The following is a 27,882-nucleotide window of genomic DNA, read 5'->3' on the forward strand; positions in this document are numbered from 1 at the left end:
TTTCTTGGAAGCTACAGATTTCATAATGACTCAGTGGCCAATCAGTAATGCTTGTATTCATAGTTTATTGTAACATATTTGCACACACATTCAAGCTAACATTCGCCAGGTAGTTAATAAAGGCACTAATTTGGGGGCAATGAACAATCGTGGAGTCATGGAAGGTCATTCCACTGACACAGGAACTCAAATGAGTCTGGACATCTCTCAGGTGCCAATCAGCAGCGCAGTAGCAGTTCCTTTCTGGCAAAGCTGTCTTAGCACAAGTTGCCAAATTCAAGAGGAGTCTTTTGGAGTCAGGTACCCAGATTGTAAAAGTATCCTGGGTCATTGCCAGGCTCTTGCTGTTTTTACAATTCTAAGCACATGTGCTCATTATCCTTACCCCAGTTAATGGGTCTTGCTTAGGAGCAGGTGTTATCTCATCACCTTACACTATTACACAGATATTGAAGACGAACAACTTTGCTATAAGCTCTGTATACATATAAATATGTATATCACTTTAAAGAAAAATAATTTTACTCTGACCTCAATATTCACATATGATTATCACTTTAAAGGAAAATAAATGTAAATTTTACGTCACCTAATGTGACTGCATTTTAAGACATCATCATTTTGTGATCTTTAGGATCACAAATCATTTTGATTAACCTGGAGGCTACAAGACCTCTGTGAAATATGTGTAGGACCAGTTACTCCTGTGGGAGGTGTGAATGGGAGCTGTGGGAAGGCAGCTTCCATTCATAATCTGGTCCACAAGAGCCAAGAAAGGTGTACTGTGGAAAGAGGCCATTAGCATAGATGAGAAGGCTTCAAGATGGAAAGAATTTGATTCTTTTTCTCATCTTCAGTTCTTTTGAGGTTCCAGTATCATTTCTACTATGTATTCTGTGAAACTTCCATTGAGATAAGGTAAATGTACTGGTTAATATTCATGCAGTCCTGGACGTTAGCAGCTTATGCAACTATTGTATTATGTTCACTGATTTCACAAGTCAGCAATTTGGTATCTGGCTTTTTTCTTTTTTCTTTTTCAATTGATTTTTTTTTTTTTTTTTTTTTGAGACAGAGTCTCATTCTGTCACCCTGGGTAAAGTGCCCCCAGGGCAATGGTATCATACATCACAGCCCAAATTCTTGGGCATAAGAGTTCCTCTTGCCTCAGCTTCCCCAAGTAGCTGGGACTACAAGTGCCCGCCACAACAACTTGCTAGTTTTAGTAGAGGCCAGGTCTTGCTTTTGCTCAGGTTCGTGTCAAACTCCTGAGTTCAAGTGATCTATCCACCTTTGCCTCTCAGAGTATTAAGATTACAGCTTGAGCCACTGTGCTTGGCCAGCAATTTGATATTTGAATAAGGCAGAGAAGAAATAGCTTTTCTGTGTGTCAACCTGCCTAGGCCTCTCCTGGAAGGTCTTTAAGTCTGGTGATGACTCAGAGGAAGGGACACAGCCAAATTGCCTTTACACATTGGAGTTTAGTACAAAGAAAGAATCAGGAAATCACTGAAAGAGAATGAGTGTTCAGTCTGGATCCTGGTTTTTTTTAGGAGCTGCATGTATACTAGGGTCATAGAGATCTGTGTTGAAGTGGCCCTTCCTCTGTGTTTATTCCTCCCATGACAGAGAATCATTGGGTCAGATTGTCACTATCTAATTTGGCACACATAATGAGGACCTGGCTTCTTGCTAACCTATCTCGTTGCCGATGGATCATTCTTCTACTCAGAACACATGAGTCTCCCTCTGTTTCACATCAGCTTGGTAGGGTTAGAAGCATAGCTTAGCTAGATACTTCTGGCACAAGCTGCCTTAAGAACCCTGGACCGTATTTCTTCCATTGAAAAATCTGAAGCCAGATCTAAGACTGGCTGGCCAGGCTCTCAGTCCTTCATAACCACCTCTTCTGTCCCTCACAGTAGCAGCCCAGTTCTAGGTGGAATTATCCAAGATTTACAATGATTTTATTCTCATTAGCCACTCCACCAAGAATCCATTTTTAAGAATATTCCAAAAGCATTGGTTGGTAGGTGACGCTGTTGGGTGAGAAAGTGACAGTTTAGGGGTAGCATAAGAAAAAGTCAATTCTCTGGACTTTCTTCAGTTTTTTCCTAATCAAAGACCTCCTTTTGCTGAGCAAAGAAGGAACATGCTTCCACAGGTAAGTCTAGATGATTCCTTTGAGCCTCCTTTCCAGTCCATGAATTCCTGACCTTGAGTTGATTTCATTCTGCTGTCATCGTTCCCTTGGTCTCTGGCACTGAATGAATGCAGGAACTGGGTCGTACTGTTGGGAGAATGTCCTTACCCTGAATGTTTTAACACATCCATTGAATAGCAAATAAGAGCAAAGCTTGGGACCAGGCCCTGATAAAAGAGAGGAATTACATCTTGCAGATATCTGTCCTTAGGAGCAGATAAGTTTCAAGTCACTGGAAACTTAAAATTCATACTTAAGTAACAGTGATGCAAAAAGAATATAGGAATAGCAAAAGCTTTTTGTGTCAGAAGAAGTTGAGAATGTATCAGGCAAACATCGAGAGGTATTCTTGGAAGAGATAACATGAAAAGTGGGCAGAATTTCAAGAGGCAAAAATAGAGGGAACAATTTAGGTGAATGAAAAAGGGAGGACTGGCCACACGGAGGGCAATAGTGTTACATAAGGCAACTGTAGAGCCACTGGTAATGTATTAACTGTAAAGTTCTGAGTTGAATCAAAAGAGGAATTGGAGGCCTCCAGAAGAAGCATGTAGGCACTTGAGGGGAATAGTGACAACTGTGCTTTGGGAAGTTTATTCTGGACAATATCTTTGCAGTGTGAGGACTGAAGCAAAAATCTTAAGCTTCTGGACACACAGACCCTTCTTTGGCTAAAAGACCTCAAAATCATTATGTTCTGTCCATAAGGAGATAAGAGATTGGTCACGTCCCATGGTTTCCCTTCTTAATCATGTCCAGACTTTCTTAAAGGCCAGACTGAGAGAACAAAAAAACAGAAAACCCCACATCTTACTTCACTGGACCCCAGACATCCTTCTGTTTTCTAGGTTAAGACATGACAACTAGATATTTTACAAAACATTTCTTCCTGATAAACACCTACAGATCTCTTACTGGCTTGACCCCTTTCCTGGGGCAGACAGTGGCCCTGTGCCTTGTGTTTCAATTTTTATCTAGAAGACTGAATTATGATACATCCTCCGTTAGATAATTGCCTCAGAAAAGCCCCTTCCCCAGAAAGTCCCTTCCTGCTTTATACAGACCAAGACTAGCTGTCTCACTCTCAAAATTACAGCACACATCTACACACAAACCTCACTTCCTGGATGGCAGCAAAAGCACAAAACGCGGGGAATCCCAAAACTTTGAAAGAAAAAGAAAAAAAGGCATTTTCCTCCTGAAATAAAAAAAGAAATTGAAAGACCCCATAATCTCAAAAAGTTAGTTACTGCTCGAATTTTTAAAAACTATTTCCGCATATTCTACCTAGTAACTGGTGAGAAATAAGACCCAGGGACGCCATTGGCTGGCTCTTCTGCTGCGCGAAACCATTTACTGGCGATCTCGAAATCTGACCTCAGGTCCATCAGCTCCTGGCAGCTCAACTAAACTAACGGGAGGGGGAAGACAGTTTTGTCTGCCCGTTTGGGACGCTTTGTTCTCTAGTGCTGCCTGTGCCTACCGGCGGGATGGAAAAAAAAAGGAACGACCGGAAAATCGTCATTTGAGGGTCAAAGGAGAAAAGAAAACAAAAAGTTGATTCTAGAAGGTAGGAAAGGGAGGGGAAGCGCTACTGCTCCAAGGTAGGTGAGGCGGCTATGAAAGAAAACCGGGTCCCTGGGAGAGGGGGAGGCTACTGTTGGGGATGCGCGGCCGTGCTTGGCCTTAACTCAGGTTGCTAGCCTGGTTCACCGGAAGGAGGAAGAGAAAAGAGGGCGGGTGTGGAAGAGTATCAAATGACAAGAAAGAAAGTGGATTCTATCTAGAGAAGTGAGCCCAGAAAGGTGGAAAACTGCCTGCCTGATGGTTATATTGTTGACTTACTTCATGGAATGTTCATTACATCCTTTTGTTGAGAGATATTGGGAAGAAGTGGGCTATCCAAGACCGATGTTGGGGCCCTGATGAGAACAACATGAGTGACCGCAATGCTTGATCTAAATCAGAACTGTGGTGTTAAATCTCCTCGCCTGAACCTACCCCTCTGTACCCCTAGGCCTGAGGTCCCTGCCTGTGCTGGGTGACTATGTTCTTGGTACTTACGGAGCCGGCTGCCTCCTTGCACTTCTCCCTGCCAGCTTCCTTTCTCTTCCCCATCCTCAGCCTGCTTGCACTGGTCTCAGGTAGGGATGCATGCCACTTGCTACTCTCAACTATCAAAAAGCAACATCTACACTTAAGTTTGCAAAGGGGAAGAAGGACTGTGATGGTGCTGACTCATCCTTTCATTCCGCATGTGTTCACTGGACTGATAGCAGTGCTGTCCAGTAGGCATACAGTGAGATTTACCGTCTAGGTCTATATACAATTGCAAATTTTCAATTTATTTATTTATTTTTTTACTTTTTACTTAAAAAGTAAAAAGAAATAAATTTTCATAATAGATTTTGTTTCATCTCACATAATGAAATATTAATTTCATTTCATAATTTAAATACTTTGTAAATGCAATGAGATATTTAACATTTACAACTTTTAAATCTTCAAAATCTTGTGTATGTATTTTACGCCTACAGCTTGATCAACTGGAACTAGTTAGTGGGTCTCCTTTTGGACAGCTTAATTTATACTACACCCAGGCACTCAGCTAGACTGGGGAATAGAGGAAAATGTTGTTAGGGGCACAGAGTCTGTAGAGGGTGCTCAGGGTAAGCTCTTCAATGTTTATTCAGGAGGCAATAGCAGTCTTAATAGCTGCTGGTGACCAACCACAGCTACTAGTCCCCAGAATTCTTAGCCTAGAAAGCTTCCATAGCCTTGGAAAGAATTTTTCAGTGTGTGGAACATACACTTCTTTTTCTGACTTAGATATTTGATGCCTGAAGTCCCTGTGTGATTCTGCTCCTTTGTTGAATAGCCCAGTTTACTGTCAAGGGACCGGCTGATCCAATCCTGACCATGGTGGGAGAAAACATCACGTTACACTGCCACCTGTCCCCAGAGAAAAATGCTGAGGACATGGAGGTGCGGTGGTTCCGGACTCAGTTCTCCCCAGCAGTTCTGGTTTATAAGGGTGGGCGAGAAAGAACAGAGGAGCAGATGGAGGAGTACCGAGGAAGAGCCACCCTTGTGAGCAAAGACATGAGTAGAGGCAGTGTGGCGCTGGTCATCCACAATGTCACAGCCCAGGACAATGGCATCTACCGCTGTTACTTCCAAGAAGGCAGGTACTACGATGAGGCCATCATGCGCCTTGTGGTTGCAGGTGTGTTACTTCATTTTGTTTTATTACTGTTTCATAGTGTGACTTTTGGGGAAAGTTTTTCAGCTAATCTCCTGCCCACCAGGAGATTTGTGTGTGGAATCCCTTTTTCACAGAGTCAGGAGTAGGTTTGCCCTGTTAAGCTGTGGTTATCACTTCTTGAGAAGCACACACAGAATTCATCTATGGCCCTGAGTGGGAAAGACAGGTTAATCCCTAAAAATAATTCTTGACTCTGCTCTATCACTGAAAATGTACACTTTTTTTCCTCCTTTTTTGAGGACTTCCCTAATCTGTGGTATAGAAATGTGCACTTTTGAGAGTAAGAGGAGACACTGTTAAAAAGTGTACCTGTACAACTGGGATAAATAAGGACTGCCCAGTGAATTATAACTTATAAGAGTCTCATTTCTTGATAAATACTAATCTTGCCTCTTTCTCCTTTTCTCACATACCTACTGTGGAGAGAAGAGATATGTAAATAGATGATTTTGTTAAAGCAATCTAAGAGGCAAAATTATGCACTAAGTTCTAACCCTTACAGAGAAAGTGAGAGTGAGTTCGTCAGGGAGAAATTTGCCAGGACTTCTCCAGCATAAAAATACATTTTAGTAGGTATTTCTGTAAGTTTATTAACATGACTCAAAGGCAGGGGTCCTCAAACATTTTAAACAGGGGGCCAGTTCACTGTCCCTCAGACTGTTGGAGGGCCGGACTATAGTTTAAAAGGACAGGCAGCAGTGGCAAAAACACCCGGCAGGCTGGATAAATGTCCTCGGCAGGCTGCATGTGGTCTGTGGGCCATAGTTTGAGGATGCCTGCTCTAAGGAATGCCTGTACTCCTTGGTCAATGTATTATGCTTTAAAAGAAATGTCTGAAGACTAGAATATGCTTTAAGACTCAGAAGACTATGTTGGCATTTCAGTCCATCAGGTCAGAAGAGGCGAGGTTTGGGGAGAGTATGTCCTTACCTGGTGTTAAACCATAACTGGTAGGACACTCCATCTTTGTCACTCACAGTCACAACCTTGTATCTGATTAAAACAGAGCATCATGGAAAGAGAGTTTCTCCACCCTTATTTTCTGACTGCTCACAATGGCAGTTCATTAGTTCATGGTTGACCAGTTATGGTCCATGTATGGCAGAAACATTCAATTTGTTTCCTATAAACCTGACTATAGCCTAGCCACCCCCACTCTGAATGGAATCATTATGGGATTCCGTGTTTGTTTGTTCATTTTTGGGGGGAGGAGGTTTGTTGGTTGTTTGATTTGGGTGATGATTTTCAGTCTATTGTCTCATATCTGCCCTTATTGAATCCCACAGGATGTTTTGTAGAATTTTGTGTTCTAATATACTGAATTATTTTAATCTTATTTTATTTCAAGATTTCTCTATGGGTCTTGAAATGTACAACTGGGTTTTTCTTTGCTTTTGGTAAAAATAAAATTGATGAGGAAGGGGTAGGCTTAAGTGATTGTTTTAATTTCCTATTTTTGGTATAATTTTCTGGGTAGGCTTTACAAAGGAATTATTCAAAAGAAGTGTAAATGATCACACATGGCTCATAAGTCTCCCTAAGCCATGTGTTTGGAGCCCTCTCACACTTGGTATTCTTTGTCATTGAAGATATTTTTAAAGATATAGTTTAGTTAGGATGAGTCAATTCTGAGAATTTTTGGTAAAGATTTTCTGACATTGAAGCATTGATATTATTATCTTAAGGATCCAGAAAGCATGCAATTATTTCTAATAATACACTGATATTCTCAAAGGAATATGAGAAAATCACTTGGTGATCTAAGCTTCTGTGAATCAGGTTAAAGGTTGGTGGCCAGTTCTGTCCATTCTCCTAAAAACCATCACCTTCTATAGGTAGTAAATAGCTATGATGGTATGAAGCCCAGAAGTGGACAGAAAAGACAGTGTCTTTAGGTCAAAAATTTCTTGAGATTATGCCAGCCTGGAAGGTTTCTGTATTATATTATTCCAGAGCTTCATGAAACCAAAGTCTATTGAGAAGTTTTTAAGGAATTGAAAGTAAAAACTTCAACCTGCCATTTCACGTTGGACTGGGCAGACCCACCTAGAAGTGAGAAAATTAGTCCTTGTCAGAATAAATCCAGTAGTTACAGCAGACAGACACATGCTTGGTGCCATGATGGGGCCTGTGGGTGGAGCACAGGGAAGAGTATGCAGTATAATCTTTTCCTCTTAGAGATCTCAGATTTTTTTTGGTATATTGATCTTCTAGTGTTTTCCAGCATCAAAATTCTTTCCTCCTTAATTTTTCTTGCTCCCTCCCACTGTCTTTTTCTTCCTTTGTTCCTCCCTTCACAGAAGAGGCATAGTAGGGGCTGAGACACCTCTGCTTAGTAGCTGAACCCTGACCTCCCTCCCCAGGTCTGGGCTCTAAGCCCCTAGTTGAAATGAAGGGACATGAAGATGGCGGCATTCGGCTGGAGTGCACATCTGGAGGGTGGTATCCAGAGCCTCTGGCAGTGTGGAGAGACCCCTATCGTAAGGTTGTACCTGCCCTAGATGGGTCTCACACTGCTGATGCAGACGGCCTCTTCCTGGTGACCACAGCTGTGATCATCAGAGATAGATCCATGAGGAACATGTCCTGCTCTGTCAACAACACCTTGCTCGGCCAGGAAAAGGAAACTGTGATTTTCATTCCAGGTTAGTTCTCTGCCCTCTGGAGACACATGGTATGGAGGTGGGCTCCTCAGCCTACAGGTGGATCCCCAGGTGGTGATGAGGAGAGGGTAGGAGCGTGTGTTTAAGGGTCCTTGGCCTTGAGGAGCTGCCGGCTGCACCTGAGCTGGGCCTCTCTCCTTGCAGAAGGGAAAAACCATAGAATCTCCAAAGACATGAGTAGCAACCTCTTATCTCAGGGTTAATCTTGTCTTTTTTTTCCTAATGAGGTTCTTGCCTTTCAGTGGTTTTTAAGTATTCAGAACAATCATAACACATGAGCAATAGTGTGGATGGGTGAATCCTGAATTGTGCTAGAGTTGCTGAAATGGAGTGAGTGCAGAAAGGAGGAGGAGATGAATTCACAGCAGCAATAAGGCCACATTGTATGGGGCAGCATAGGCCAAAACAGACTTTGCCTTTTAGTCTAAGGGAGATGAGAAGCATTGAAGAGTTCTGAGCAAAGAAATAATATTATCTCACTTAGGCTGTTTAGTGGAAAATAAACCACAGGTTGTAATGGGAGAACAAGGAGGGGGATATGGCAATATTCTAGGCAAGAGTGATGGTGGCTTGAACCAGGGTAGTGGCTATGCTGATTCAGCATGGCTGGTTAGCTTTATTCACCCTGGTCCTTCCCATGGTGACTTCTTCAGGTGTCTCTGCTTTTCTGTCTTCTGGCAGTTGCATTGCTTGCTCCATCTGGAGTTTCTGAGGAGAAGCTGACAGGGAAGTCCCCTAAGGAAGCTCTTCAGATGTGCCCCTAAGGGGTACTCTCACCCTTGGTCTCCTGTTTATCATTAAATGGACTTCCCTGACTACCTTTTCAGAATCCTTTATGCCCAGCATATCTCCCTGGGTTGTGATCCTACCGCTCATCCTGGCTGTCCTCATCGCCCCCATAGCTATAAGCATCTATTACATCAAGAAACTCCACAGGGAAAAAATCATTTTGTTAGGGGCAAAGGAGGTTGAACTGGAAGAGAAAGAAATTGCCCAGAAGGAATTATATAAAGAACGTGCAGAAAAAGAGAAAGCACATCAAATAAAAGGTAAAAGACTGAGAAGACAAACTCACTGACATAGAAAGGACATATCTCTGACAGGTAGCAGCAGCTTGGGGAAAAGAGAGAGGAAACTTGTGTCAGCAGTAGCAAGGGCTTAGAGTTTTCAAGTCCATATGGCTTTGTTAGTACTTCCATTCTACAAGCATTGCAGACATTCAGGGTACTTGGCCCTGAGGAGCTGTAGCACTAATGGGTGAACACAGGAAGCCTAAACATATGCTGATACTGCCCAGTCTCTGGGTCATAAATCCTCTCTGGTTTCTGACAGTTCCGTGACATTGGGGAAGGGTGGTATTAATAGAAAGGATGGGTCCTACATCATTTAATATAAACCCAACTTCTCCTAGTTCTTCTGTTGAGAACATCATTCTATTTCTGTTTCTTTTTCAGAGCAACTTCAAGAAGAATTGCGTGAGTTTTTTTCTTGAATTACTCAGGCACAATTTGTGTTCTGCTTGGTTAGCCTTTATCTCATGACATTGACCTCTCTGTCTGTCCCTTGCAGGATGGAGAAGAACACTCTTACATGCTGGTGAGCACTTCTTTCATTCTCTTAGATCCTGACCTTTCTCCCTAGTAGCAGCCAATAGTTCTCTGGATAAGAAAAGAGCAAGGGGACCAAGGCTAGGTGGGGACAGCTGGGGCTTGGGGCTGGCTTACAACCTGTGTCCCACCAAAGCTTAGTCATGGCTCATCTGTCAGGGAACCCCAGGAGTTCTTTATTAATCCTAAAGTTTATTTCCCATGGTCTTTTCTGTTGTAGAATAATTTAGTCCAGTTACCAGAGGTCTCTGACACATAGTAGAGCCCCCTAAGAGTTACATTTCAGTACTTGTTGCTCTTGGATTCTGGATTAATTTGCAAAAAGCCTGAGGTGTCTTAGTTATTTATAACCTAGGGATGGTGACTGTGCACAGTTGAAGACCCACATGGAGAAAAGAGAATGAAGTTCCCCGATAAGAGGAAGTTCCCCAATAAAGCCAACATAGGTGGCCAGAAGTGTCTCTCTGCTCCTCAGACACTGCTATCCTGCATGTAACCTGTCAGGGCAGGGGGACCTGGTGAGTGGAAGAGCACAGAATTCCCTTGCCTACTTCTAATGAGCATTTTGAATTTTATGATTTGTCACCTTCAGCCCAGCATCACTAAAAATTTAGCATTACCAGAGACCATGGCACATGGGCATTCCTTTTTAGGTGATTTTCAAAATTGTCACTATCAACTTCAGGTACCATGACAAGTTGTCATAATCAGACACACCTATTAACTTAGAGAAAGGATAAAAACATTTTAACATAAATAGAAAGACACACTGGATAATTAATATAATGAACTTGGGAGAAGTCTATAGAATGTCCAAGGTCTGGAGCATTTTCTATACCCAGAGGCTTCAGACCCATGTTGTTAAAGTGAAACTGGATGAAAATCATATTTCCTCCCTACTTTTACCACACATACCTCTCAGGTGGTAAGTTGGCTTTTGGGGAAATTCATCCTCCTTTACTCTTTGAAGGTTGTCCTTGTCAATCATTTAAATCAGTTGTCACCTAGTTAAAAGAACAGGAGGGCAATGAAGTGGTTCCTTGCCACCCAGGACACTTTGTAGTAAGAGATTCACCTTAGTTGTTCACGGAGGCATGAGAAAAGCAGGATATGAAGCCTCTTTGCTGCTTTCAGCCAAGCTGGAAAGTTTCTAACTGAAGAGAGTCCCAGACGTCATACGTATTACAGAGAATATGGGGCAGATCTAAGAATGCTAAGAGGAAGTAGAAACCATTAATTTTGACTCATGCTAACTTTCTGGGTTTCTTGGAGGCCCAATTCTCCTCCATCTGAGAGCAGTCCTCCTTTACTGGGGAGAGAGAAGTACAACTTCAGTAGTTCTCAGTTTGTGAGCTGCCTAGGATCAAGAGCCCTTCATGGAAAGCACCACTACATGTGGGATCCCCTACTAGCTTTCCAAGCCCTGTTGGGGGGAGCAGGAATCACACAATCTCCAGGTTCCTGAAACTCCAGGCCTAAACCTAAGACTTTTTCTGCAGCCGATGTGGTCTTGGACCCAGACACAGCTCATCCTGAGCTCTTCCTGTCTGAGGACCGGAGAAGTGTGAGACGCGGCCCTTCCCACCAGAGTGTGCCTGACAACCCTGAGAGGTTTGACTGTCGGCCCTGTGTTTTGGGCCGGGAGAGCTTCACTTCAGGAAAACATTACTGGGAGGTAGATGTTGAAAACATGAAGATGTGGACAGTGGGTATTTGTAGAGACAGTGTTGAGAGGAAAGGAGAGGCCTTGCTGCTTCCTCAGAATGGCTTCTGGACCCTGGAGATGTTTGAAAACCAGTGCCGGGCCCTGTCCTCCCCTGAGAGGATTCTCCCTCTGAGAGAGCGCCTTTGCAGGGTGGGTGTCTTCTTGGACTATGAAGCTGGAGATGTCTCCTTCTACAACATGAGGGACAGATCTCACATCTACACTTGTCCCCGTTCAGCCTTTGCTGGCCCCCTGAGGCCCTTCTTCAGGCTGGGGTCTGATGACAGCCCCCTGTTCATCTGCCCAGCACTCGCAGGAGCCAATGGTGTCACAGTGCCTGAGGATGGCCTGATTCTTCACAGGGCACGGACCCACCACCACCTACAGGAACAATCCCCTGGTCTCCGAGCCATGTAGGGAAGCCCTCACCCTCTCAGCTGCCACATCAGGGCCTCCTGGCTGAGTATAAGCCCTCCTTCCCTCTTGTCATATAAGCTGCCTCTTTCACTCCCGTTTTAGGCCTCCACTCCAGCTGTCCACCAGGTTGTGGTTTTTGTAGCTCCTCAGTTTGTTCGTATGGGGAAGATCTAGCGTCAGGCAAGCTGCTGCTGTTATACAGCTCCCAGCCAAGGCAAAAGACGAAGGGCCGCAAATCTGCTCCTTCACCATCAAGGTGACAGTGTTGATTCTGTTACTCTGGTTGGCACCAGATGTTATGAACACAGGGTGAGGCCAACAGAATCCATCAAGATATAAGAGGAGGAGGAGTGAGTACTGAACCAGGTTTACCTGAGGGTCCAGGTTGAATGGGAACAATAGTGTTTTAAAGTTTCCTGGTCTCAGGATGCCTTTAGATCCTGAAAATTTATTAAGGACCCTGGAGAACATTTGTTTATTTGGGTTCATATCTGTTAATATTTGTGGCACTTGGCTCAGCACCTGTAGCACGGTGGTTATGGTGCCAGCCACATACACCGAGGCTGGCAGGTTCAAATCCAGCTTGGGCCAACTAAAACAACAATGACAGTTGCAACAAAAAATAGCCAGGTGTTGTGGCGGGTGCCTGTAGTCCCAGCTACTTGGGAGGTAGATGTTGAAAACATGAAGATGTGGACAGTCGATGTTTGTAGAGACAGTATTGAGAGGAAAGGAGAGGCCTTGCTGGTTCCTCAGAATGGAATTCTCTCTCTGAGGCAAGAGAATCACTTAAGCCCGAGAGTTTGAGGTTGCTGTAAGCTTGACACCATGGCACTCTACCAAGGGCAACATAGTGAGACTCTGTCTCAAAAAAAAAAATATTTGTGGCACTCAAGATTGAAACTTAGAAAGTTTTAATGAGCTCCTAATTGATATTAATAACATTAATAACAAATTATAAATTAATAAAAGAAGCATATTTTATGAAAAATAACTATTGTTTCCAAAGCAAAATAAGTTTATTGAGAAGTATGACTTTGTTTAATGTTTTCCAAATCTAATGTCTGACTTAATAGAAGATACCTATATTCTCAAATCCACTTTTGTATTCAGTCCATTGGAATATCAGGTCATATAGTCAGAAGAAAAGTTTACTAAGCCCTAATGAAAGAATGAGATTAAAAACAATAAATAATGTCTTAATTTCATTATGGAAATATTAACCCTGAGCACCCCCTAAAGTATATGAGAGATACCCCTCCACTACCACCCAGGAATTCCTAGACCATATTTGAGAACCATCATAGAGGACCCTGAAAGTAAATCAGTGTGATGGCTCATTTTAGATATCAAGTTTACAGGATTTATGAGTACATAGACAGCTGGTGAAACAATATTTCTGTGTGTGTTTGTGAGGGTGTTTCCAGAAGAAATTTTAAGCCTATCTCACTGGTCTAAGTGAAAGATCAACCCTCAATGTGGGTGGGTACCATCCAATCAGCTGAGAGTCCTATAGAACAAAATACCAGAAGAAAGAGAATCTCTTTCTCTCTCCCTTCTTCCCCACCCCACTCCCCAGTACTAGGCAGTCACTTTTTGTCCCTGGACATCAGAACTCCAGGCTCTCTTATATTTCGACTTCAGGACTTGCACCAGCAGTTTCCCATATTCTCAGGCCTTTGGCGTTGGGCCTGAGAGTTACACCATAAGTTTCTTTAGCTTTGAGGCTGTCAGACATGAACTGAGTCATGTTACCAGTATCTCAGTGTCTCCTTGCATGTGGAACTTCTCAACTTTTCAGCCTCCATAAACATATGACCTGATTCTTCTAATAAATGCCTTTCATCTAATTATATCTATTTATTATTATGCATGTGTATATATCTACATCTATTGATATCTCTCTGGAGATCCCTGACTAATATAATCAGGCATCTAAAATGCTGGCTTAATGTTAGTATTTTGGATTTCAGGTAATTCAGCAATCCAGTTGGAAAACTGGGCTGAAAAAAAAATGTAAATAGTCCACAATTATATTGCTATAACTACATATGAAAACATTATGGGAAAAATTGGGAACATGCTTAAGTACCTGATTTGTAAAGATAAAGACACAGTTGTCTATGTTGATATGTACATCTTAGTCTGTTCTGGCAGCCATGACAAAATTGCCAAGAATGGGTGGTTTATAAACAACAGAAATTTATTTCTTACAGTTCTGGAGGCTATCAATTCTAAGATCAGAGTTGCCTCATGGTGGCAAGATGGCTGTTGCATCTTTAGGTCGAAGCTTCAGACTTGAAACAAGAGGAAGGAGGAAGAAGAGGGAGTGTTAAGAGTCTTCCATCTGTTTTAGCCTCCCATTTTAGGATCTCTCTGAGAAGCACAACTTCTACCCTGAAGGCATTGATTCAAACTTAGTCCCTTGGCTTGCCCTATGTAAGAGAGATGGACATGTTGCAATAACAACAAAATGGATTTTATTACTGAGAAAAGTCGGTCTAGATATTGTATAATCGGCCTGCTCTACCACAAAACTTAAAACTGTTATAATATAATTGATTCATATCTGCAAAGCTTACAGCTGAGTCCTGGGAGCTTCAGCTACTTTAGGGGACTGTTTTATGATGTAAATAAAACATAGGCCTTTATTTTTGGTTTATGACTTAAATAATGGTGCACGTAGGTCCCATAGTTTGTCACAGGAACCCCTTACCAAGACATCCTTCATATCTACCTAAAATTGAACCTTACAACAAACTCACTGGCAGCATGAGAAACAAATACACATGAAAATAAAATGTAAACCAAAAAATGAAGATGAATGAAAGTACTTAGTAACACTAAAAATAAAGCTGGTGACTATACTAGTTTTGAGTCACAACAGTGGAGCGTGTGTTTTGTAAACCACAAAAGCAGACTAGAATTACACAGGAAAGTATAATTGTGCTGTGCTTAGAATGTGCTAAAACTATAATCTGTAAATGTGTAACTATTGCAGTGCTCTTTATTATTGTGTATATTTAACCACTCAAATAAGTTTTATATTTGAAAAATATGATGACAGTATCTGGATCTCAGCTTCACAACAACAGAGCTCTTGTCATAGCAGCTTGTGTAGTTTTTAAGTTTTTTGTGCTTTTATTTGTAGGACAAAAGTATCTTGTCTCTAAAAAGGTAGAGATATGATAGGATAAAATGTGGTTCTTTTATAAGAAACAGACACAATTTTTAAAATGCTTATATCTGTAAACCCAGGGGACCTCCATCTGTATCATAGCCACCTCCTGGCATCATCTGCCTGAGCTCCGTCTCCTATCAGATCAGTAGTAGCATTAGATTCTCAGAGAGGTACAGACCCTAAGTAAACTGCACAAGCAAGGGATGTATGTTGCACATTCCTCATGAGAATCTAATACCTGGTGGACTGAGATGGAGCTAAGGCAATGATGCTAGCACTGAGGAATGGCTGCAAATATAGATTATCCTTAGCAGAGAGGTTGCATTATGATAAGTTGTATAATTATTTCATTTTATATTATAATATCATAATAGAAATAAACTACACAGTACAGGTAATGTGCTTAAATCATCCTCTGTCAAGAAGGTTAAATCCATGTGGAAGTTAAAAGAGGGGAGTTCCAGTTGGAGTGTACCTCAGTGGGTGGTTCCCAGAGCCCCAGGTGCAGTGGAGAACTCCCAAGGGAAGATACGTCCATCCATTCATGAGTCCAAGAATCCTGATGAAGGCCTGTTCACTGTAGTTGCCTCAGTGATCATCAGCAGTACCTCCATGGAGAAAGTGTCCTGATGCAGTCACAGACTCCTTTTTGGCTGGGAGAAAGAAGTAGGGATTTTTATACCTGGTCAGTAGAACCAATGCTGAGTTTCTATGTTGACATAACTTCAGTGCCACACCACCTGGAACACCTACCCACATGTAACTTCAAGGCAGAGTTAGCTACTTTTATTTCCTCAGCTGTGCAAAGTTCCTTGCACACTGGCTTATAGATGCCCCCACAAATTTCACCAGATGTGTAAGGACTCTAAAGGCACAAACTCCATATACATCTCAGAAAGAATCCTGTTCTGGGGGCATAGGACAGACATACATCTAAACTAGACAACTATGCCAATGGATATCATTGTCCACTCTGATACAGAGATTTTTCTTTGAGTAGTCAGAAAGTTTACTTTTATTTTCCTAGTTTTCCAAATAGTTAGCTCTTACTGGTTGTTAGAACTTTGTTCGAGTTCCCAGCATCCTCAGGTAAGCAGGTTATCTCATTTATTCCCCCAAATGCTACCTCCAGTTTAGGCAGCAGCATCTCATGTCTAATTCACTTCCATATTTGTTCTCTGTCTCTCCCTGTCCCCTTTAGTTGTCACTGATTCTTATATCTGATTTCTTAATTTTTCTTTCCATCTTAGTAATCTATGTTTACCTTCTGAGAGGCCTTACTGTGAAATAATATGCCCTTCTTTCAAATTCTTCTACTGAGTAGAAATCAGTAAAATTATTTGTTTTAATTTCTTAGAAGAAAACAATTCCAGCTGGGCATGGTAGCTCATACCCTTGGGAGGTTGAGGCAGGCGGATTACCTGAGCTCACAGGTTCAAGACCAGCCTGAGCCAGAGTGAAACCCACCCCCACCCCCCGTCTCTAAAAAATAGCCAGGTGTTGTGGTGGGAGCCTATAGTCCCAGGTACTCTGAGAGGCTGAGGCAAGAGGATCACTTGAACCCAAGAGTTGGAGGTTGCTGTGAGCTATGACACCACGTACTTTATCAGGGGTGACCAAGTGAGACTCTGTCCCAAAAAAGAAAAAAATTATTTTTCCATTTTTGTTCAAATTTTCTCTTTTTTTTTTCTTCTTTTTTTTTTGCAACAGAGTCTTAACTTGGTCACCCTTGGTAGAGTGCCGTAGCATCATAGCTCACAACAACCTCAAACTCCTGGGCTCAAGCAATTCTCTTGACTCAGCTTCCTCAGTACTGGGACTACAGGCGCCTGCCACAACACCCAGCTATTTTTCAAGAAGAAGTCTTGGCTTGGTGCCCGTGGCTCACGCGGCTAAGGTGCCAACCATGTACACCTGAGCTGGTGGGTTCGAATCCAGCCTAGGCCCACCAAACAACAATGATGGCTGTAACCCAAAAATAGCCTGGTGTTGTGGTGGGCACCTGTAGTCCTAGCTACTTGGGAGGTAGAGGCAGGAGAATCACTTGAGCCCAGGAGTTGGAGGTTGCTGTGAGCTGTGATGCCTCGGCACTCTATCCAGGGCGACAGCTTGAGGATCTGTCTCAAAAAAAAGAAGAGGTCTTGCTCTGGCTCAGGCTGGCCTCGAACCTGTGAACTCAGACATTCCACTGGCCTCAGCCTCCCAAGTGCTAGGATAACAGGTGTGAGCCACTGCACCCTGGCTGTGTTCAAACTTTCAAGTGACTACTAACCCTCACTGATTCCCCATCATTTCATCGAGACTCCTATCTATGATTTCTTTAATTCAGTTCTATTACTATACATTTTGCTCCTCATCTTTCTTGATACTTCTGAGTCTGAGAACTATTCCCTACTTCTAGAAAATATCTCCAAGTTTACCACCTAAAACATTGCCTTTTCCTGAGTCTCTCACTCTTTCTTTCTGTAGCTGTTAGTGGAAAAGTACTGAGTCAGAGTGAAAAAAATTATCTTCAAAATTTTCTTCCCTCCTTCAGATAAGGAGGTCTTGGCAGAGGTGCCTGAGGAAAGCCTTTACCAAAGACTTCAGATGAAGAAGCCTCCAAATGGGGATGGTGTCTGGCTTAGAATGCAGTATATACATGAGCGTGCGAACTGAAGGGTTCTGACTTTTCACATCTCTCTTCAGAGACTGCAAGGCCCTGGCTTTGCAGTGAGTCCAGGTTGAGTAAGGGAGGTTTTCTCTCCTTGAGGTTTACCAGGTAAGTCTTGTAATTGCCTATAGTCAACCCTGAAAAGAATCATGGTTTTGTGTAGTAGCCTGTCTCCTCCCGTTCTACAAATGTTGTGTTCTATTTTCAATTTTCATTCACTTCAGGGTATTTTTTAATTTCCCTAAAACTTTTTTATTGACTCATGGATTATTTTAACTTTGTTGATCAGTTTTCAAGTGTTTGGGAATTTTCCTGGTGATTTCTATTCTTGATTTTTAGTTTGACTGCATGTAGTTTGAAAACACGTTGTGTATGGTTTCAATTCTCTTAAATTCACTGAGGCTTATTTTATGCCCCTGGAGATGGTCTACCTTGGTATATGATCTATGGACACTTGCAAAATGTGCATTCCGCTTTGGATGGAATATTCTATAAATATTGTTTAGGTCAGTTACCTCCTCTTGATTGATGATCTTGTTGAATTCTATGTACTTCCTGATTTCTGTCTAGTTGTTCTATCAATTGTTGAGAGAGGGATGTTGAAGTCTTCAACTATAATTGTGGATTTGTGTTTTTCCCTTTAAATTCTATTAGATTTTACCTCACATATTTTGTACCTTTTTTGTTAGCTATATAGGTACAGTTAGGATTGCTATGTCTTCTTGGTAGATTGACATTTTATCATTATACAGTTTCCCTCTACAGAGATGGCTGGTAATTTTTCTTTGATCTTACATCTACCTTATATTTAATATATTAACAAAATAGTCTAACCTGGCAGGGCACAATGGCTCATGCCTGTAATCCTGGTACTTTGGAAAGCCAAGGCAGGATTACTTGAAGCCAGGAGTTTGAGACCAGCCTAAGCAACATAGTGAGACCTTGTATCTGCAAAATATATTATATATACATATATAAAATTTAAAAATAATAATATGGTGACTCGCTTTTTTTTCTTTCCTGTCAATAACAGACCGTGTGCTTATAGACAGTATAGAAATTCCTTTACATCTGCTCTCCCAGTTTTTGCCTTTTAATTAATATGTTTAAACCATTAACATTTAACACAATTGTTAAGTTATGGTCAAATCTGGCATTTTGGTTTCTGTTCTCTGTTTACATAATTTATTTTCTTGTTTCCTTTTCCCTGCCTTTTGTTACACAAACACTTTTTAGAATCCCATTTTGATTTATCTACAGTATTTTTGAGTGGATCTCTTTGCATAGCTTTTTTTGTAGTGTTTTCCTCCAATATTATACGTACAAAGCTTGTAACCACCATTTTACCGGTATAAGTGAAGTTTAGAAATCTTAGCTGCCTTTATATCTTTTATAAAGGATATTATAAAATATCCTTTTATTTTATATTAAATAAAAGTATAACAGTATATTAACTAACACTTTTATACTTACATACATTTATGTTATAAAAGTATAACAGTATATTAACTAACACTTGTTATACTTTTAGTTTAACTTCCATTATACTAAAAGTATAACAGTATATTAACTAACTCTACATACATTTGGAGCCACATCATACGATGTTATAAATTTAGCTTCAGATATTAAACATAATTTAGAAAATTCAAGGCATGTAGAAAAAATACTATATTTACACATATTCTTTTTCTTTCTTTTTTTTTTTTTTGCAGTTTTTGGCCAGGACTGGGTTTGAACCCACCACCTTTGGCATATGGGGCTGACGCCCTACTCCTCTGAGCCACAGGCACCTCCCTACACATGTTCTTTATCATTTCTTTCTTTCTTCATTCTTGATGTTTTGAGATTTATTCTTCCTTTTATCTGTCTGTCTATTTTTTTCTTTTTGAGACAGAGTCTCACTCTGTCACCCTAGGTGGAGTGCTGTGGCATCCCAGCTCACAGGGTCAAGAGATCCGCTTGCCTTGGCCTTCTGAGTACCTGAGACTACAGGCACCTGCCATAATTCCCTGTTAGCTTTTCTATTTTTCATAGAAACAGCATCTCCATCTTGCCCATGCTGGTCTCAAACTCCTGAGTTCAAGTAGTCCACCCACCTCAACCTCCCAGAGTGTTAGGTCTATAGGTGAGAGCCACCGTAACCTGGAATTTTAATTGGCAGCCATCTGAGATCTACTTTCTTGCCCTTCCCCAGAGGAGCTCATAGACCTGGTGGGAGGTTCTAATAGTAAGGAAACCTCCCCCTAGGGATTTTAGTGGACTCTGGTGAGAGAAAAGATATGGCTGTTATCACTCTGAAACAGGCAGGTCATCCTGCAGTTTTGGGGTCCAATTTCTTTGATAAATAGGCCACTGGTTGTAACTATGCCTCAAAAGCTGTGTTAACACCCCCAGAACTATTCTCTGTCTCTGAAGGTACAGTAGGCCCAGGACCAAGGTGTGGAATAAAGCCTTTTTCAATGCCTAGTCTGTTTTTGTATACATCCCCATATTGAGGTTCCTTATTGGTTTCCCTTTAGGCTTTTATACAGCTACTTAGCCAGAAGCCCATAATTAGGTGTCTAAATTTGGCAGAACCCCATAGGTCCAAGAAAAGAGCACAGAAAGGATCAAGTAGTAGCTTTAGGCAGATGAACTAGAGCCTGGATGAATTCTAGGCACAGTTGTCCTTCTTCCAGGGTGAGAACAGCCCCAGGTGGGTCACCTTCACTTGAGCTATTTGGACCTTGGGATGGGACGCGCTGTACTTCTGTTAGCCAGGAATTATAGGATATGAATCACATGTTCTTATGCCTCTTCTAAGCTCTGGGAACAGACTAACAAGTCATCAACAAATTGAAGTACAACACCCTGGTGGAGTTGGAAGTTGTCTGGATCTTTCCTTCAAGCCTGACCAAAAAGGTGAGGGTTGTCCTAGAACCCTTATGGCAAAACTGTCCAGGTTAATTAGTGGGAGTGCCTGTAGGAGTGTCCATTCAAAAAAGCCTGTAAATTGTGGCTGTAAGACTGAGGAGGGATGCAAACTATAATGAGTGGATGCCTTAGCCTTCCTTGTAGCTGGGACTACAGGTGCCTGCCACAATGCCCGACTATTTTTTTTGTTTGTTTGTTTGGCAGCCCTGGGCCAGGTTCGAACCCACCACCCCTGAAGCATGTGGCCAGCACCCTAACCACTGAGCTAAAGACACCCAGCCTACCCTCAATTCTTGCACCCATCAGTAGATGCCATCTTTTTTCTGAACAGTTACAATAGGGATGTTATAAGGGGAGAAAGTTGGGTAAGTAAACCTGAAGTTAGAAATTTTCTCATAAAGGGCTCAAGACCTGTTGGAACTTGGGTCTCTATTATTTAATGGTGGAATTATCCCTACTGTGGTGTGAGATGAGCCATAACTAGCTGGGAATATTTTGACATGGCCTTGGGAACCAATGTCCCAGACTACCACACAGATATTTACCTCCCAGTCTTGTTGATCTTGGTTTGAGATGTACAAATATATTAAAAGGACCTTGAGACTGGGTTCTGTCTGAGGATAAAAGGAAACCTGTGCTCATAATTCTAAAGCAAATCCTTGCAGTTGGCCAGACAAGTAGGAATTATTAGAAATGAATGTCAATAATAATGTCCTCCCATAAGCAGGGTAAAGGGGGAATGAAGAATTGTTGGGTAGAAATACTGGAAACTCCAGTGACTATAGAGGATTGAGTACTCAGTGGCCGTGAGGAGATGAGGAGGACAAAATTGGAAGCCCCAGGATCAAGAAGAAAATTTAATGGCCTACCTGCCACCAAGAGAGTTACCCTTCACTCCAGTCCATTGATGATTATCTGCCAAGGGGCTAACAGGAGTGGGCAACTTCATTATTGTACCATGATCCAGTATGGGAACCAACTCCCTTCCTGAGATGATCCATAAGACAGAGTGTGGCCCAATGACCTATTTGATGATGTTAATGACAAGGGATCTTGGGTGTCCTGTCCTTATTAGTGCAATTCTTGGCCCAGTGTCCTTCCAGTCCACAGATATACCACCACAGTTCTCTTCCATTGATGGAGACTTTGGCCATTGTTCCAAATGTGGATGCCAATGCTATCATTAACTGGGCATGTCTAGCTTGCTACTTCTGCTCCTTCTCCCAAGCCTAAGGCTGTAGCTCAGAAGTTCTGTTATAAAAATCCAAATGAGTGACAGCCACTGTGTCCAGGGAGATGATAGGGTCGTGGACAAGCTTCTGGAGCTTTTTCCTAATATCTGCTGCTGCTTGGGTCAAGAACTTGTCTAAATATCACCTGTCCCTCATGAGTTAAGATCAAGAGTGGTATGCTTCTCTATTGCCTCATGGAGCTGATCTAGGAAAGATACAGGGTTTTCCTCAGGCCTCAGGGTTGTAGGTGGAGACCTTGGAATAGTTGACCTCCTTTTGCCTGGTAGCCCTAAGGCCAGCCTGAATGCATACTAGAAAGTGTTCTCCTGCTTCTCTTCTGAGCAATTATTATGCCACTCTGTGTCAGTTTCAGGAACTGCTATTTCACCCACTGGATAGTTAGGATTTGAAAGGTGAAATCCAGTGCCAAATTTGAGATCTGAAACCAGCCTGGGCAACAAAGTGAGACCTTGTTTCCAAAACAAAACAGAAACAAAGAAAAACTAAGTAGTAAAATAATTTTTTTTTTGAGAGAGAGAGAGTCTCTCTATGTCACCATTGATAGAGTGCTATGGCATCACAGCTCACAGCAACCTCAAACTCTTGGGCTTAGGAGATTCTCTTGCCTCAGCCTCCCAAGTAGCTGGGACTACAGGCGTCTGCCACAATGCCCGGCTATTTTTTTGTTGCAGTTGTCATTGTTGTTTAGCAGGCCCAGGCCAGGTCCCAACCCATTAGCCTGGGCGTATATGGCTGGCGCCCTACCCACTGAGCTACAGGCACCGCCAAAGTAGAAAAAGAATTTAAAGAAGCTGTTTCTGGGGAACGGGGAGGGATAGGTTGGAAAGTGAAGCTGACACTTTTCTTAAAAGCTCTTTGTCCTATTTTGTTTATAAAAAAAACTATACTATTACTTTGACAGAATAAAATCTACAATTAAAAAGAGCAAGTGGTCGCATCAGCAAAATATATTGAGAAACGTGAACAGAATGTACTGAAAAACAGGAGGATAAAAACTAAAATCCTGAAATTTTATCATTATATTCACATAGCAAGCATATTCCTCAGTCCAGATGATTTCATGTCTAAGAGGAGCAAGTCTATGTTTCTAGTCTCCAGTGGCCCTAAGAACGGCAAGAACTTCCTAAGAGCAGCCCCACTCACAAGGCATCTCCCAAACAGGAGCGGTGAGAGACAGAGGCATCTAGAAACATCATTCTCCAAGCCATGAAAAATTCAGAGATCCTGCCTTTCATTGTCTAAGACTGATTATTTGGTTTCTATCATAATGACTCAGATGCTGGCCAGGCGTGGTGGCTCATGCCTGTAAGCCTAGCACTCTCAGAGGCTGAGGCTGAAGGTTTGCTTCAGGTCAGGAGATCCAGACCAGCCTGAGCAAGAGTAAGGTCCTTGTCTCTACCAAAACTAGAAAAATTAGTTGGACATGGTGGCATGCACTCTCAGCTATTAGGAAAGCTGAGGCAGAAGGATCACTTGAGTCCAGGAGTTTTGAGTTGCAGTAAGAGCTATGATGTGATGCTATACCACACTAGCCTGGGTGGCAGAGTGAGACTCTGTCTCAAAAGAAAAAAAAAGTAAGCTGGTCTCCTGTATCTCAGGGGTTAGGGAGCCCACCACATGCACTGAGGCTGGTAAGTTTGAACCCGGCCGAGGGCTTGCTAAAACACATAACCAAGCACTGTGGCAGGTGCCTGTTGTCCCAGCTATGAGGAAAGCTGAGCCAAGAGAATTGCTTGAGCCCAAGAGTTTGAGATTGCCATGAGCTATGATGTCACAGAACTCTACCAAGGGCAACAAAGTGAGAGTCTGTCTCAATAAAAAAAGAAAGAAAGAAAGAAAGAAAGAAAAAAGGTAATTTAGACTTTAATGCAATCAGAACTGTGGCTGTCATGCAATAGCTAGAGTTCTAAATACCTTTTGTTCTTCTTTCCCTCAAACCATTTCTTTTCAGTTTGGATCTTCCCTGGGTGTATATTGTGGACCTGCAGGTAGATCTTGCATGGCTATAGGTCTGTCAGTGAGTCACAAAGGACATCTCTAAGAAGGGGAGGGGGCATGATGAGGCATGTCTGATGGCTCCTTTCTCATGGTTAACAACTCTGTCTGTTTGACTCTGTCTGTCACCTAGAGAGTGACTCTTTAGAGTCACTCCTCTGTGACTCATTAACAGACCTAAAGCCATGCAGATATGTGTCCTCAATAGTAACAAACCATTTGGGTGTGGGTAGAGTCCTATAGTTTGTCTCTGATTAGCAAAGCCCTTATCTTAACTCAGCATTCCTTTGCAACAATTCTTTGTCCATTAGATAAAGCTTAACTATTTCAGCCAATTGTCAGCTAAAGAAACCTTAAACTCACCTATAACCTGTACTCTACCACCCCACTTTAAGATGGTCCCCCTTTTGGGACCAAACCAATACATATATACCTTCCATGTATTAATTTATGACTTTATCTGTCATTCCTGTCTCCCTGAAATGTATAAAACCAAACTGTAACTCACTACCATGAGTCTGCTTACTCAAGGCTTCATAGGTGTAGCTCTGGGTCATGGTCCTCATATTTGGCTCAGAATAAACCTCCTTAAATTATTTCACAGAGTATGGACCGGGTGTGGTGGCTCATACCTATAATCTTAGCACTCTGGGAGGCAGGGGCGAGGGGGTGTGGCTTGACTGAGTTCACAGATTTGAGACCAGCCTGAGCCAGAGTGAAACCTCATCTCTAAAAATAGCCGGACATCCTGATGGGTGCCTGTAGTCCAAACTACTCAGGAGGCTGAGGCAAGAGAATCACTTGAGCCCAAGACTTTGAGGTTGCTATGAGCTATGATGCCATGACACTCTACCAAGGGTGAAAAAGTGAGACTCTGTCTCAAAAAAAAAAAATTATTTTACAGAGTATGGCTTCTTTTCCATCAACAATGTATTTTCAGGAAAATAAGTTACTTCCATTTTCAAATAATAAAATGAGAGATAAGTGTACACATATATATAGTTGAAGACTATATAATTGGAGACTTGCTAGATAGCCCAGAGGGTGTGGCCTGGAAAAGGTAGTCTGTGCCTATAGTTGGGAGTGAGCTGTCAGGTACTCTTGCAAATGGGAGATTTGAGGAAATTTGAGGGCTATCTGGGGCAGAAGAGACATTAATTGAGACAAGCCAAAAGATGGCAGGGAGGAGCTGCATGTGATTAGGGATGAGGGAATTTGCTCAATTATTTTTCTCAATCTGAATTGAGATTCAGAAGAATCACAGATTCTCTGTTAAATAGAGGCAGGCACTGTACCATGTGACAACCAAAGCTCAGAGGAGTAGGGCGTCAGCCCCATATGCCAAAGGTGGTGGGTTCAAACCCAGCCCTGGCCAACAACTACAAAAAAAAAAAAAAAAAAAATGTCCGATGATTTTGGCAGTTATGCAACTATTAACAATGTATTGAGTTATACAAAAACCCAGCTGATTGGTTGTTTTTATGATGTACATAAGCATAAAATAAACACTAGAAGGAAATATGTCAAAATGTGAATTGAATGAAACAATCATTAATTGGTAGGCTAAGGGTGATTTCCATTTCATAAAAATATTTCTTTGTATTTTTTTAATAACAATAAGCAGTTTAGTTCAAAATAAGAACTTGCAGGCTCCATGAATTGCTTTGAGAGACATGACTTGGCAGGGAAGCAACTTTGGGTCCCTATAAACTGAATCACACTTCATGAGATGGCACATTCACAGCCTGCCTTTAAGATTGGCCTTTAATGGAGTTGTGCCAACAGACACAGCAGCTACAGTGAACACTCCAATAAAAAAGAAGGACTACTAGTGGTAAGCCAGAGGCTACTATTACTTGTCCTCTGCTCTTTTATTTTTTAATCCACAGAAATAATATTAGAACAACTTGCCCTCTACTGAGCATCTACCATGTACTAAGCACTTTATCTGCTTCATCACAGTTAATTCTCTCAACATCTCTTCAAGGAAGATACAATAAACATTACTACCAAGTTAGTGATAAAAGAAATAAGGCTCATACAGGTCAATTAATTGGTTGAAGCCTTCATATCTGCTTGACCCTCCTCCTTTTCCTTTCTGCCCCCTCTCACTTAGTCTAGCTCATCAATACATATTCCAATCTCTGAGCTCAAGACCATAGATCCAGTTTGCCATTTCTCCCTACTTTCCTTCCTTTTTTTTTTTTTTTTTTTTTAAGTTAAATACACTAGGCCACCTGGAGGCAGACTTTCTGGAGATCACTTTCCCTTTCCTTCTCCTTCTTTTAGCTTATGCCCCTGGGGCCACACCCAGCTTTCTCACTTGGTGGCAGTGGATCCTTGAGCCTTTTCCTCCAAGATCATCCAGGTCAATGTATGATTACTCTCAGCCTCCTGACAGAGTGAGCAGCCAGGAGGGCACAGTTCTCTCCCTCCCACTTCTTCCTCCCTGGTACTAGGCCCTCTATTTTTTTTTAGCTCTCCCCTCTTGTTCTATCTCCTCTTTCCTTTTTCTCTTTTCTCCTCCATGTAATTCTCTTGGTTTCCATTTCAGCCTTCACACTCTTGTCTTTATTATCATTGCTAAAAGCAAATACCAAATTATTATACACGAACATGACTTTTTTTAGTGCAGCCATTCCAGAATTTGTTCACTGATATGCAGAACACTAATGGATACATTGCCTTACAACTTCTTTCTCCTAAGTCTGGGGTTTAGGACCCAGTTTATGATTTTATACATGCTTGAACAAATTTCAAGTAGTAAGTAAATGCAGATGAAGTATAGATTGAAAATCCCCACTGAAGAGGAGGTATAGAGGGGGCTTCAGATGGAAATGACCAGCTTTCCAAGTTGGAAAAAACTGTAGAGTATACTTTGGAAGGAAGAGGATCTACAAAGCCAGTAGTTACCTCCTATCTATTCACCTCCTAGGGTAAAACTCCTGAGACCCATCTTGCTGCTCCAGAAAGATAGGAGATGGAAGTTTTCCCAAACTCCTACCTCCCCAGATGTCTGTACATCCTCATTCTTTTGCAACTGCCCAACCTGGACTCAGGTAGGTCTCTTTCTCTCTCTCCACCCGCCTCATCCCTATAGGATTGAAAGCTCCCAATAAATGTAAGTAATCCCATATGGTTCTCTCCAGGAACCTCCAATGGGATCGAGATGACAGTCCCTCAGGCTGTCAAAGGAGTAAGAGACACAGCCCAGAGGACTCCCTGCTTTGGTGGGAGTCTGGTGCAAATCAGTCCCCAATTCTCACCTCCACAGTTTGTGTAATCCTGCTCATTTTTGGCAGCTCACTTTAACGTGACTGGGCCCACGGAGCCCATCCTGGCCATGGTGGGTGAAGATGCTGAGCTGCCCTGTCACCTGCCCACGAATGTGACTGCAAAGCACCTGGAGCTGAGGTGGCTCCGGAAGGAGGACTCGCAGGCTGTGTTAGTGCTCCGGGACGGGCAAGAGCAGGAGGGAGAGCAGATGCCCCAGTACCGTGGGAGGGTGACATTGGTGAAGAACGATATCTCCACGGGGCACTTTGCTGTAAAGATACATGGCATCAGGGCCTCTGATGACGGGGAGTACCGATGCCTTTTCAAGGATGATGGGAATTCCACCATAGCCCTCCTGCATCTCAAGGTGGCTGGTGAGTGACAGGTTTTGACTTTCTCTGGTGATGGCCATGCAGGATATTATTTGCCTATGATTCAATTACTTTGAAAACCATCAGATCATTCTCAAAATCCCTTTTAGGCTAGAGGGGGTTGACAGGCCTAGAGTGGGAAATAAGTAGAAAAAGGGTTTGTGTTAAGACTAGGGAGAGAGCAGTGAAATGTCTTTCTCCTAGAGCTTTTTTCAATTATCTCCTGCCCTTTCCCTCAATGATGGACAAACATTTCTCTGTGAAATTAAATAAACTTAAGCTGTAAGAGCTAACTAACATTCTTTTATATATGAACACCACAATTTACTTGATCAAGTCCCAGAATTGGACATTTAGGTTTTGTCTATTTCTCAGAT

General features: G+C 42.1%; 2 protein-coding genes across 7 annotated transcripts in view; both read left to right on the forward strand.

Annotated features, from left to right (window-relative positions):
• The first annotated feature begins 3,578 nt into the window (after nucleotides 1-3,578).
• LOC100959965 (butyrophilin subfamily 2 member A1) lies at nucleotides 3,579-12,699 on the forward strand. 6 transcript variants are annotated; one of them, XM_003788890.3, is made up of 8 exons: nucleotides 3,579-4,008; nucleotides 4,221-4,347; nucleotides 5,082-5,429; nucleotides 7,832-8,113; nucleotides 8,959-9,180; nucleotides 9,586-9,606; nucleotides 9,701-9,727; nucleotides 11,238-12,699. In XM_003788890.3, exons 2-8 carry the CDS (start codon nucleotides 4,251-4,253, stop codon nucleotides 11,858-11,860), a joined length of 1,620 nt encoding a protein of 539 aa, XP_003788938.1. In that variant the 5' UTR covers nucleotides 3,579-4,008; nucleotides 4,221-4,250; the 3' UTR covers nucleotides 11,861-12,699. The 6 variants fall into 6 exon arrangements, with proteins under 6 accessions (XP_003788938.1, XP_023368442.1, XP_012659989.1 ...); XM_023512674.1 differs by having other exon boundaries at nucleotides 3,579-3,773; XM_012804535.2 differs by having other exon boundaries at nucleotides 3,781-3,807.
• Nucleotides 12,700-26,806: 14,107 nt separating this feature from the next.
• Nucleotides 26,807-27,882, forward strand: part of BTN1A1 (butyrophilin subfamily 1 member A1) — a 45,909-nt gene continuing 44,833 nt past the window's right edge. Inside the window, exons 1-2 of the mRNA XM_023512644.1 lie at nucleotides 26,807-26,917; nucleotides 27,161-27,508. Of these exons, the coding sequence (XP_023368412.1) occupies nucleotides 26,839-26,917; nucleotides 27,161-27,508 (427 nt within the window). The 5' untranslated portion in view covers nucleotides 26,807-26,838. The remainder of the gene's footprint in view (nucleotides 26,918-27,160; nucleotides 27,509-27,882) is intronic.

Source organism: Otolemur garnettii, unplaced genomic scaffold (genome assembly GCF_000181295.1).
Source record: "Otolemur garnettii isolate 467f Iridium unplaced genomic scaffold, OtoGar3 scaffold00029, whole genome shotgun sequence".
Taxonomy (NCBI): Eukaryota; Metazoa; Chordata; class Mammalia; order Primates; family Galagidae; genus Otolemur; species Otolemur garnettii.

What these genes read in the sequence shown, in the direction of transcription:
- LOC100959965 (XM_003788890.3), top strand. Translation starts at nt 4,251, where the DNA reads ATGTTCTTGGTACTTACGGAGCCGGCTGCCTCCTTGCACTTCTCCCTG. An exon ending in GCAACTTCAAGAAGAATTGC is followed by an intron (nt 9,607 to 9,700) that starts GTGAGTTTTTTT and finishes TGTCCCTTGCAG; the next exon opens with GATGGAGAAGAACACTCTTA. An exon ending in AAGAACACTCTTACATGCTG is followed by an intron (nt 9,728 to 11,237) that starts GTGAGCACTTCT and finishes CTTTTTCTGCAG; the next exon opens with CCGATGTGGTCTTGGACCCA.